We start from the raw sequence: 12140 nt of genomic DNA on the forward strand, positions 1-12140 counted from the left end.
TTTGGACCGAGACCCTTCAGCAGGACAACCACACAAACCAAACAAGTTCCCTGGAAATTGTCTGCCTGAGAAGAGATATTCACACACAACCTAGGATGGTTAGACACTAGGTATAAACCATGACCTTTAGCTGCACACCCTTTCTTTGTAGAAGAAATTCTCCGACCAAGATACTCCTTCTGGAACAGGGAGAACATTCGGAGTCCCCATCAATATGAGGAAATGTCTGAAACTGTGCACCCACCATGAGGCCCACCTCATCTTTCACCCTGTAAATATAGAAAAGAATAGGACCCATCCCAAACATCCACTCCGTCCCCTGCAGCTCAAGGAAAATAAAATGTAGAGCGGGGGAAGGCTAATGTTACTGTAATGAAAACTGCGCAGGAGAATTTCAGCAACAAAATGCTCATCTGATGAATAGGATACTGGCATGAACAAGAGAAAATCTGCAGATGTTCGAAATCCAGGCAACACACACAAAGTGCTGGAGGAACTCAGCAGGCCGGGCAGTATCTATAGAAAAAAGTACATTCGATGTGTCAGGGTGAGACCCTTCAGCAGGACTGGAGAAGTCAAGTCAAGTCAAAGCAAAAGAGAGGGCATATGAGAGCAAAAATTAGTGGGAAGTTAGAGGATTGGAAAACTTAAAAAAAACAACAGAAGGCAACTGAAAAGCCGTAAGTGGGGAAAAGATTAATTATGAAGGTAAGCTAGCCAAAGATATCAAAGAGGATACTGAACTTTTTGCAGAAATGTAAAAAGAAAGAGGAGCAAGAGCAGATATTGGACCACTAGAAAATGACACTAGTAAAGGGGGACAAGGAAATAGTGCACAAACTGTATAAATATTTTGTATCAATCTTTTCTGTAGAAGACACTAGTGCTGTGCCAGAAATCCGAGGATGTCCGGGCGCAGAAATGAGTACAGTTGCTATTGCTTGGGAAACTGAAAGGTCTGAAGGTAGATAAGTCACCTGGACTGGATGGACTACACCCCAGAGTTCTGAAAGAGGTCGGTGAAGAGATTGTGGAGGCATTAATAGTTATATTTCAAGAATTACTAATTCCAGAATGGCTCCGGAGGACTGGAAAATTGCAAACGTCACGCCACTCTTCAAGAAGGGAGGGATGCAGAAGAAAGAAAGTTATAGGCCAGTTAACCTGATCTCAGTGGTTGGGAAGATGTTGCAGTCAATTGTTAAGGATGAGGTTTCGGGATACTTGGAGGAACATGCTAAAATAGGCTGAAATCAGCATGGTTTCTTCAAGGGAAAATCTTGCCTGACAAATCTGTCAGAATTTATGGAAATAACAAGCAGGATGGATAAAAGAGAATTGGACTGCACATGAGGCTACTTAATAAGATAAAAACCCATCATATTACAGGAAAGATACTAGCAAGGATAGAGCATTGGCTGATTGGCAGGAGGCAAAGAGTGGGAATAAAGGGAGCCCTTTCTAATTGGCTGCCGGTGACTATCGGTGTTCTGCAGGGGTTTGTGTTATGACTGCTTCTTTCTGCATTGTACATCAATGACTCGCATGAAAGAATTGATGACTTTGTGGACGATACGAAGATAGATGGACGGACAGGTAGTGTTAAGGAAGCAGAGAGGCTACAGAAAGACTTAGATTAAGAGAATGTGGCGAATGGAATACAGTGTCAGGAAGTGTTTGGTCATGTAGGAGGAATGAAAGCATAGACTATTTTCCAAATGGAGAGAAAATTCAAAAATCTGAGGTGCAAAGAATAATTTGCAAGTTGAGTCAGTGGTGTGGTGAAGAAGGCAAATGCAATGTTAGCATTCATTTTGAGAGGACTAGAATATGAAAACAAGGATATACTGCTGAAGCTTTATAAGCCACTGGAGAGGACTCACTTGGAGTACTTTGAGCAGTTTTGGACCCCTTAGCTAAGAAAGAATGTGCTGACATTGGAAAGGGTTCAAGGGAGGTTCATGAAAATGATTCCGAGAATGAAAGTATGAGGAGTCTGGGCCTTTACTCACTGGAATTTAGAAGAACGAGGTTGATGTTCTTGACTGTCAGGGCATGAAAGGTTATAGGGAAAAGGCAAGAGAATGGGGTTGAGATGAAAAATGGATCAGCCATGTAACAAAGTAGAATGATGTGCTGAATGGCCTAATTCTGCTCCTATGTAATATAACCTACTCCACTGGAATATACGGTGTTGCACCTGCACTGTGAGGGTAGCCTGCACAAGAGAAGGCCATGGATCCATGGATCCACATGTTGGAATGGCAATTGGAGTTGGCGAAACATTTTAATTCTGCTTAATTCTCCATAGCTTCCACCATCTTGAACAGGACACTACCAAGCACATCTCCCACCCCCCCCCCACTTTCCTCTCTTAGCAGGAATCGCTCCTTTTGCAACTCCCTTGTCCACTCGTCCATCCCACTTATCTCCCTTCTGGCACTTATCCTTGCAAACAGAACAAGTGCCACACCTGCCCCTACACCTCCTTCCTCACTACCATTCAGGGCCCCAAACATTCCTTCCAGGTGAGGCGAGATTTCACACGCATGTTTGATGGGGTTATCTACTGTATCCAGCATGGCTTCCAGTATATCGGTGAGACCCAGCATAGACTGGGGGACCATTTTGTCGAGCACATTTGCTCCATCCGCTACAAAAAGCGCGATTTCCTGGTGGCCACCCATTTCAATTCTACTTTCCATTCCCATGGCCTCCTCTGCTGCCACAGCCTTCTGGATAGCCTCCAACCTGATGACATGAACATTGTTTTCTTGAACTTACAGTAATTGCCACCTCTCCTTCACCATTCCCTATTCTTGTTTCCATCTCACACCTTCTATTCTTACCTGCCCATCACCTCCCTCTGGTGGTCTTTCCCCTTCCCTTTCTTTCATGGTCTTCTGTTCTCTCTTTATCAGATTCCCCCTTCTCCAGCCCTTTATCCATTTCACCAATCAACTTCACAGCTGTTAACTTCACCTCCCTCCACTTCTGGCTTCACCTTTCACCTGCCACCTTGTACTTCTTCCTCCCCTCTCCCACTTTCTTACTCTGACTTCTTCCCCCTTCTTTTCCAGATGAAGAGTTTTGGCCCAAAGCGTCGACTGATTACTCTTTTCCATAGGTGCTGCCTGGCCTGCTGAGTTCCTCCTGTGTTTTGTGTGTGTGTTGCTCTGGCTTAGTCAGCCTCTAATTTCATTAACTTCCTATTTAAATACCAGGCCCTCCCTTCCCCTACTGAGCTAACTAGAATGGAGGCACGTTTATTAACTTCTCAGAGGAAATTTAGCCTTGTCTTTCAGATTAAAAGGAGTAATATCAGCTGCTTTAAGTCATGTAACACCAAACTTTTAAATTAGATACTGTTTCAAATTATCTTCAATCATAACTTGACCACTATTGTCAGGTAGTTAGTACTTTCATGCAATTAAAACCCAAACTTTGACTTCCACTGAACTGCTGACCTACTAATGTGCCCAAAATGCTAGCTTACGAAGCTATGGGGTCACAGAGGTAGAATGTCTAGAAGTGACCCTACAGGGTTCAAGAAGACTAAACGTAACTTCCAAAATATCTAAATGCTCACTGGCTGATATGAAAAGAAGCAATCCAGCCGGTCTCCTAATTGCAGGAGACATAATTGTGTTAAACCACAGGACCCTTTACCCATATTCCACTGACACAATACCATGGCCATCAGGTAAACAATTATGTTTATACAGACAGTATTTCCAAAGCCACCCCACACCCTTTTCTTTGCCTCTGACCACATCTCCATAATGTTAATCCCAGTTTACTGACCGCTGCTGAAAATGGAGAAACCAGTCAAGAGGACTATCACTGCCTAATGAGGCAATTTTTATGCTCCAGGACTATTTTGAACGGACTAACTGGCAGACGTTCAAGGAGGCTGCCACAAACAGAGAAGACACAGACCTCAGGGAATATGCGTGATCTGTCACCGGCTACATCAATAAATATGTAGATGATGTTGGTACCTCAAGACTGAATCTCCCAGCTCAACCAGAACCCCAGTGAACGCAGACGTGTGTTCCCTACTAAAAGCCTGGATTGAATTGAATTGACTTTATTTCTTACATCCTTCACATACATGAGGAAAACTTTTTACATTACGTCTCCATCTAAGTGTGCAATGTGCAATCATAGTAATTTATAATAAATAGAACAGTCAATGTAACCTAGAAATACACTATGACCAGTGTGAGTTAATCAGTCTGATGGCCTGGTGGAAGAAGCTGTCCCAGAGCCTGTTGGTCCTGGCTTTTATGCTGCGGTACCATTTCCTGGATGGTAACAGCTGGAATAGATTGTGACTGGGGTGACTTGGGGTCCCCAATGATCCTTCGGGTCCTTTTTTTTCCACACCTGTCTTTGTAAATGCCTTGAATCATGGGAAGTTCACAACTACAGATGTGCTGGGCTGTCCACACCACTCTCTGCAGAGACCTGCGATTGAGGTTAGTACAGTTCCCATACCAGGCAGAGATACAGCCAGTCAGGATGCTCTCAATTGTGCCCCTTTAGAAAGTTCTTAAGATTTGGGCCCCATACCAAAGGCACTGTTGTACCTTTTTCACCACACAGCTAGTGTGCACAGACCATGTGAGGCCCTCGGTGATGTGGATGCCGAACAACTTAAAGCTGTTTACCCTCTCGATCCTTGATATCAATAGGGGTGAGCCCGTCTCCATTCTTCCTGTGATCCACAACCAGCTCCTTTGTTTTTGCACCATTGAGGGAGAGGTTGTTTTCTTGACACCACTGTATCAGAGAGATGACTTCTTCCCTGTAGGCCACCTCGTTATTGTTTGAGATAAGACCAATCAATGTAGTGTCATTGGCAAATTTAATTAGAGGATTAGAGCTGTGGGTGACGACACGGAGTAAAAGAGGGGACTTAATACACAGCCCTAAAGGGCGCCTGTGCTGAGAGTCAGAGGAGTGGAGGTGAGGGAACCCACCTGCCAGCAAGTTCAGGATCCAGCTGCACAGGGCAGGGTCAATGCTGGGTCTCTGAGCTTCCTGTCCAGACTGGATGGAATTACGGTGTTGAAAGCTGAACTGTAGTCCAAGAACAGCATGGAACACCTGCCTTGACACTACAGCTCTCACCTCTCTTAGGCATCAAGAGGACAAAGGCTGCCTATGCACAAAAAAATTAAAGAACACCTGTCCGATAACAATCCCCAGCGAATATGGGTGGGCATCTAGTCACAAATGTAGGTTTTCTATTTTCCAGAAGACAGGAAATTTGTAAACATCACCCCATTCTTCAAAGGAGACAGTCAGAAAAAAGGAAACTATAAACTTGTTAGTCTGACCTCAGTGGTTAGGAAGCTGTGATTGTTAAGGATGTGGTTTTGGGGTACTTGGGAGGCACAAGGTAAAATAGGCCACAGTTAGCATTTTTCCTTAGGGGAAAATTTTGCCTGACAAATCTGTTGGATTTCTTTGAAGAAATAACAAGCAGGATTGACAAAACAGAAGCAGTGGATGTTGTGTTTGGATTTTCAGAAGGCCTTTGACAAGGTGCCGCAAATGAAGCTGCTTAATGAGATAAAGGTCCATAGTATTACAGGAAAGATACTATAATGGATAGAGTATTGGTTGATTGGCAAAAGGCAAGAGTGGAAATGAAGGTAGCCTTTTCTGATGGCTGCTGTTGACCAGTGATGTTCTAGAGGTTGGTGTTGGGACCACATCTTGGACAACAGAATTGACAGCTTTGTGTCCAAGTTTGTGAACGTTATGAAGATAGGTAGCGAGGCAAGTACTTTCGAGGAATAGCGGCGCTACAGAAGGACTTAAGACAGATTAGGAGCATGGGCAAAGTGACAGATGGAATACTTGTCGCAAAATGTATGATCCTGCATTTTGGCAGAAGAAATGAAAGTGTAGACTATTTTCTTAATGGAGAGGAAATTCAAAAACCTGAGGTGCAAAGGGATTCCCTAAAGGTTAATTTGCAGGTTAAGACAGTGGTGAGGAAGGCAAATGTGATGTCAACATTCATTTTGAGAAAACTAGAATATAAAAGCAAGGATGTAATGTTAAGTGCAAACAACAGGAATTCTGCAGATGCTGGAAATTCAAGCAACACACATCAAAGTTGCTGGTGAACGCAGCAGGCCAGGCAGCATCTATAGGAAGAGGCGCAGTCGACGTTTCAGGCCGAGACCCTTCGTCAGGACTAACTGAAGGAAGAGTGAGTAAGGGATTTGAAAGCTGGAGGGGGAGGGGGAGATGCAAAATGATAGGAGAAGACAGGAGGGGGAGGGATAGAGCCGAGAGCTGGACAGGTGATAGGCAAAAGGGGATACGAGAGGATCATGGGACAGGAGGTCAGCTGTTACTCATTTTTATGCACACATTCTTTCTCTCACTCTCCTTTTTCTCCCTCTGTCCCTCTGAATATACCCCTTGCCCATCCTCTGGGTCACCCCCCCCCGTCTTTCTTCCCGGACCTCCTGTCCCATGATCCTCTCGTATCCCTTTTGCCTATCACCTGTCCAGCTCTTGGCTCCATCCCTCCCCCTCCTGTCTTCTCCTATCATTTTGCATCTCCCCCTCCCCCTCCAGCTTTCAAATCCCTTACTCACTCTTCCTTCAGTTAGTCCTGACGAAGGGTCTCGGCCTGAAACGTCGACTGCGCCTCTTCCTATAGATGCTGCCTGGCCTGCTGCGCTCACCAGCAACTTTGATGTGTGTTGCATGTAATGTTAAGTCTTTATGAAGCACTGGTGAGGCCTCACTTGGAATATTGTGAGCAGTTTTGGGCCCCTTATCTAAGAAAGGCTGTGCTGTCATTGGACAGGGTTCAAACGTTTACGAAAATGATTCCAGGATTGAACAGCTTGTCATATGAAGTGTTTGATAGCTTTGGGCCTGTATTCACTGGAATTCAGAAAAATGAGGGATGACCACATTGAAACCTATTGAATGTTGCAAGTCCAAGATAGAGTCAATGTTTCTGATGGTGGGGGAGACCAAATGACACAACCTCAGAATAGAAGGATGTCCTTTTAGAACAGAGATGAGGTTGTTTTTTTTTAGCCAGAATGGTAAATCTGTATAAATCATTCCCACAAGTGGCTGTGAAGGCCAAGTCATTGGGCATATTTAAGGTAGAGGTTGATAAGACTCTTGATTAGTCAGGGCATGAAGGGATACAGGGAGAAGGCATGAAATTGGAGCTGAGAGAGAAAATGGATCAGCCATGACGAAATGCCAGAGCACACTCAATGGGCCAAATGGCTTAATGCTGCTCCTATATCTGACAGTGTTACAGCTTGAGGCAAATATCCTCCTCAATGTCAACAAGACGAAGGAGGTGGTTATCAACTTCAGGAGATCTCACACCCCTCTTTACATTGGGGGCACGGCAGTAGAAACTGCAAGCAGCTTCAAACTCCTGGAAGTGCAAAACATACACAACCTCTCATATTCCCAGAACACATACTACACAGTCAAGAAAGCTCATCAACACCTCTACTTTCCGAGGAAGCTAAAGAGAGCTGGACTTTGCACATCCATGCTCACATCATTCTACAGATGCACAGTAGAGTGCACCTTGACAAGCTGCATTAACTGCCTGGTACACAAACTGCACTGCAGCAGAAGGAAGGCTTCATAATGGGTTTTCAGAACTCTTTAACAGATCACCAGTACCAGCTTACCTGCCATCCAGGACATATATCCAGAAAGGTACCAGAGAAGGGCCAGTAACATCAAAGGATCCCACTCGCCCTACTCGTGGAATTACTTTCACCAAGCAGTAAAGCTGATCAACACTTCTCACCAACTCCCCCATTAGTTTGTCAGTCACCTCATGTATAATCTAGTGTCACTTTATGAACATTGTGCATGTGTTTTTCTCTTTTATTATTATATTTATCTTTTGTGTTTTTTTGTGCTTTATCAGATCTGGAGTAACAATTATTCTGTTGCCCTTTACACTTGTTTACAGGAAATGACATTGAACATCTTGAATTTTGAGCCAGGGGAAGTGATTTAATAATCATACCACTTCTGTTTAAAAGGCTTGACTGGAATTAACGTCCACATCCATTGGTACAATAGGTGAACAAAGTGATGATTGAACAGCTCACATGCATTCTTACTCTACCAGCAACAATACATTAGACAACCTGTTAAGAGATGGAGGAAACTTATAACTTGTAGAGTGTATACCACATACAGAAACACAAATTTCATTTGCAAAACAACTAAGTTTATTGAGGGTTTGAATATAAAGATTAGGAAACCAAACTGTTTAATTGAATGCAAGATACAAAAATTGATCATAAATAACCATGAAACATGAATGCATGTCTTACTGCTAAAAGATTTGGTGAAACTACACCTTGCCTCTGCATATGTTTTTTTAAACAGCCACAGAATGGAAAGCCTCAACGTTAGTTATACCTATTTCGGAGTAACTTCAGTTGGCTGCATTATGGATGATATGCTGGACTCAGAAAAGTCTGCTATCAAAGGGACTCCACTCTTCATTTAGCCCTTCAATGATGACATTCCAGCTCGCATTATCTCATCAACAAGAAGAATATTGCTGGCAATTACAGTACTGAAAAACAATATTTTAAAGAAAAATTACAGTTCAAAAATACTTGCAAACAATTAAAATAAAATTAACTGCTAGAAAATGTGACTACCCATGATATAGTTTTTGGCACTAATGTGCCCCTAGGTACGCCCCCAGGCAGGGATACCCGTCAACCATCAGTCTCAAGGTGTGCAACTTAAAACCCCAGTTTAAAGTGCAGAACATGTGCATTTCCAATCAATATCTACTCGAAAACAAACCACAACAATCTATATTTTTAAGCATTCTTTCAAATATTTCAGCTGCAAAAATGATTCATAAATAATTATAATATGGAAAATGAGAGAGGACAAACAGCAATGCTGGAGCCTCATCTCACCAGGTGGGTCATACCAAGAGCTGAAACAGCTGTCTCCCTATCCACTAACAAATGAAGCAAGAAACTCGCTCGTATTTTTCCTAGACATCAATATGCCGTTGCAACAGTACAACCTTGACATCTTACAAAATGCTGCTGGTTAGGAAAAATGTGAATTACTCAGTTAACTAAGTAGATTAAACTGTTCTGCTTGAAGACAGCAATGGTGTGCCTCATTTAGGTTCGAGGGTTATTCTACAAGTGTCAGCTGAATGAGAACTAATTGCCTGTCAATGAACCCTCCTCATGCATCAGTGCTAAGACAGCATGCTGGTCATTATTAAGAAACTGAAGGCATCTCTGCTATAACTTCTGCATATTTCTTAAAAAGTCCACTACGAGGGGCAGAACTTCCACATGTTAAGGTTCAATTTAAAAGTATTGTTTAAACTTGTTTTACATATATAGCCTAGCATATCCTTTGGTGAGAGTGAACAGGAAGAAAAACTTAAGACTTCAAGATTGAACTAGGCATCTCTATTATTCACCAGTGTTCATTCCTGCAGATATAAAAAGATACCGCCCACAGCAGTTTCAGATAACCTTTTACAGAATGCAGTTCAATGTGATTCCAATTGACCAAGGTGTTCAATGAGGATCGAGCTGTGGATGTTGTCCACATGGATTTTTGTAAGGCATTCAACAAGGTCTTCCTTGGTATACTCATCCAGAAGATTAAGATATATCGAATCTATCAGTGTGACTTGGTAGTTTTGATTCAGAATTGGCTAGCCCATACAAGATGGAGGATAGTGGTCAACAGATCTTATTCTGGCTGGAGGTTCTTGAATAGTGGTGTTCCACAGGGATCCATACTGCGACTTCTGCTGTTCTGTGGTGTATGTAAATGACTTGGATGAAAATGCGGATAGGTGGGTTGGTAAGTTTGCAGATGACAGACTGATGGTATGGTGGATAGTGTAGAAGATTGCTTCAGGATATGATGGCTTACAGATATGGTAGACAGAGCCTAATCCAAGCATATGCGAGGAACTGCACTTTAAGAGAAGTCACTCTGGTACAGAACACTGTTAATGGCAAGACCATAGCTCCCTGAAAGTGGCCGCACAAGTCAATAGGAGTCAAGAAGTTATGTTGCAACTTCATAACTGGTTAGGCCACATTTGGTGTGTTTCATTAAACCTTTATAAGGATGTGAAAGCTTTGGAGAAACTGCAGAAGAGGTTTATCAGGATGCTGTCTGGATTAGAGGCATTTGTTATACAAGCAGAGATTGGACAAATTTAGGATGCTTTCTTCAAAGCAGCAGAGACCAAGAGTTGAATGGATAGTTTATAAAATTGAGAGAGGAAACATTCAGAGGAGATTGTGGGGGCATTTTTTTTTTGTTTCTAGGACGGTAGATGTTAGGTCTGGTGGTGGAGTCAGACTTGCTAAGGTATTTGAGATGCCCTTAGATGGGCGTATAAATATGCAGAAAATGGAATGATATGGACCACATGCAGGCAGAAAAGATTAAGTACCATTGGTTTAATTTAGCACAATATTATGATACACAGCCTGCTTTTGCACTGTATTGTTCTATGTTCAATTTATCAAACCTTCTTGTTAAGGATACAGTAAATACTGTCTATTATGTTTTTCTGTCAGGAGACCTTACTGAGGGATGCACCCTACCCAGTTAACACTTCGTTTCCAACTTCTGAATATTTACCTTTTGCAAACTGCACATGCAGAAAGTGGCTTTAGCTTAATAAGTAAAAGCTTCATGCTGTGATAACCACTTCCAATGAAGAGTAACTTGAAAAAACTGAAAATGACAGCAAGATTCAGCTTCTCCCTTGTGCAGTAAATTAAAATTTACCCATTAACATACCCTGGGATTATAAACTCTAAACCCAAACAAGCTGGCATGTCTAATTTCTCCAAATCAGCTTCTTTAATTTATCCAATGCCATGAGAATCCCAAAACAAATTCACATCTTTCCTGTGTGCAACAAAAATGGAGAAATAATAACTGACTTTTCAAAAGCGTGAATTAGATAGGTCAAAGTGTTGTCAATACGGTGCACATTGTGGACAAATATACAGCCAAAGATCACGTAATTTTGCGCAGGGACAAAACTCCCCAATACTGAAATAATGAGCACTGACAATGCCTCAACATTTGAATGCTCATACACAGAAGTTGGAATAATTAGCAAAATAGACCATGACAAAACCAGGTTTATTTCTTCATCTCTTACCATGAATGAAGCAACTGCTTTTTGACATTATAATTGTCCCAAACTCCAGCTTCTCCAGCCAGCATTGGTTCACCTGCAAAATGATGAATCAAACAGATACTGGTTCACAGAGTCACTTAATCTGACAGCACAGAAACAGGCCTTTTGTTGCAACTCATCCATTCTAACAAACTACCCACAAGCTAGTCACATCTTCCCACATTTGATCCAAAGTCACTGAACCTTTCCATTAATTCCCATTAAACTTGAATTTAAATTATGTAGTCAAAGCAAATTTCAACAAACAGTTGAAAGTATCAGGACACGACATTAAGCATTTCATTGTAGATATATTACATCAATTCTCCGTAATGTGAGAAACAAGCCCTATAGCCCAGTTTACATTAATCTCATTCCCTCTCTATTCTCCCATTCCCCACCCCCAGCCCAAGGCCATCATTCCCCTATACACAAGGAGCAATTAACCTGCCGACTCACATGCTTACTTACCAGTATTTAAGTCTACTCCAACAAGTTGACTGCACTTGGAGTATTCTGTCTGGATTTTTACAAGTGTCTCTTGAGGGTCATATCCTGAGTTTTGCGCAAGTATCTGAAAAACGGTGGCTAATTATTTGCTGTACAAATATATCAGTCATATCTTGCAGAGGTTAAAAGGATAAGAACGGAAAAGAGCAGCTAAAAACATAAGAACACAAAGTGCATTGTGCACATTCCTTAATTACTTTAAAATAGATATTTATAGCAATTAATTCCAGAGTACCTGAGACATCCAACTTCTTTAAAGACTTTCCCTTGCTCTACCATGGCTGCCATCCTCACCTGCATCTCCAATTCCCAATCATCACTCTCACCCCAGCTTCCCACTGCCATTGAAGGGATAGAGCTCCCCTTGTTCTTACTCCCACCCCATGAGCCTCCACACATC

The 12140-nt window shown here is 42.3% G+C and overlaps 1 protein-coding gene across 1 annotated transcript in view; it reads right to left on the reverse strand.

The window, feature by feature from the left end:
• Positions 1–8226: 8226 nt before the first annotated feature.
• Positions 8227–12140, reverse strand: part of cct6a (chaperonin containing TCP1, subunit 6A (zeta 1)) — a 41065-nt gene continuing 37151 nt past the window's right edge. The window contains exons 12-14 of the mRNA XM_063031557.1: positions 11702–11804; positions 11213–11285; positions 8227–8608 (exon numbers count right to left, since the gene is read on the reverse strand). Of these exons, the coding sequence (XP_062887627.1) occupies positions 8536–8608; positions 11213–11285; positions 11702–11804 (249 nt within the window). The 3' untranslated portion in view covers positions 8227–8535. The remainder of the gene's footprint in view (positions 8609–11212; positions 11286–11701; positions 11805–12140) is intronic.

The sequence above is a fragment of the Mobula hypostoma genome, chromosome 23, assembly GCF_963921235.1.
Source record: "Mobula hypostoma chromosome 23, sMobHyp1.1, whole genome shotgun sequence".
Classification (NCBI taxonomy): domain Eukaryota; kingdom Metazoa; phylum Chordata; class Chondrichthyes; order Myliobatiformes; family Myliobatidae; genus Mobula; species Mobula hypostoma.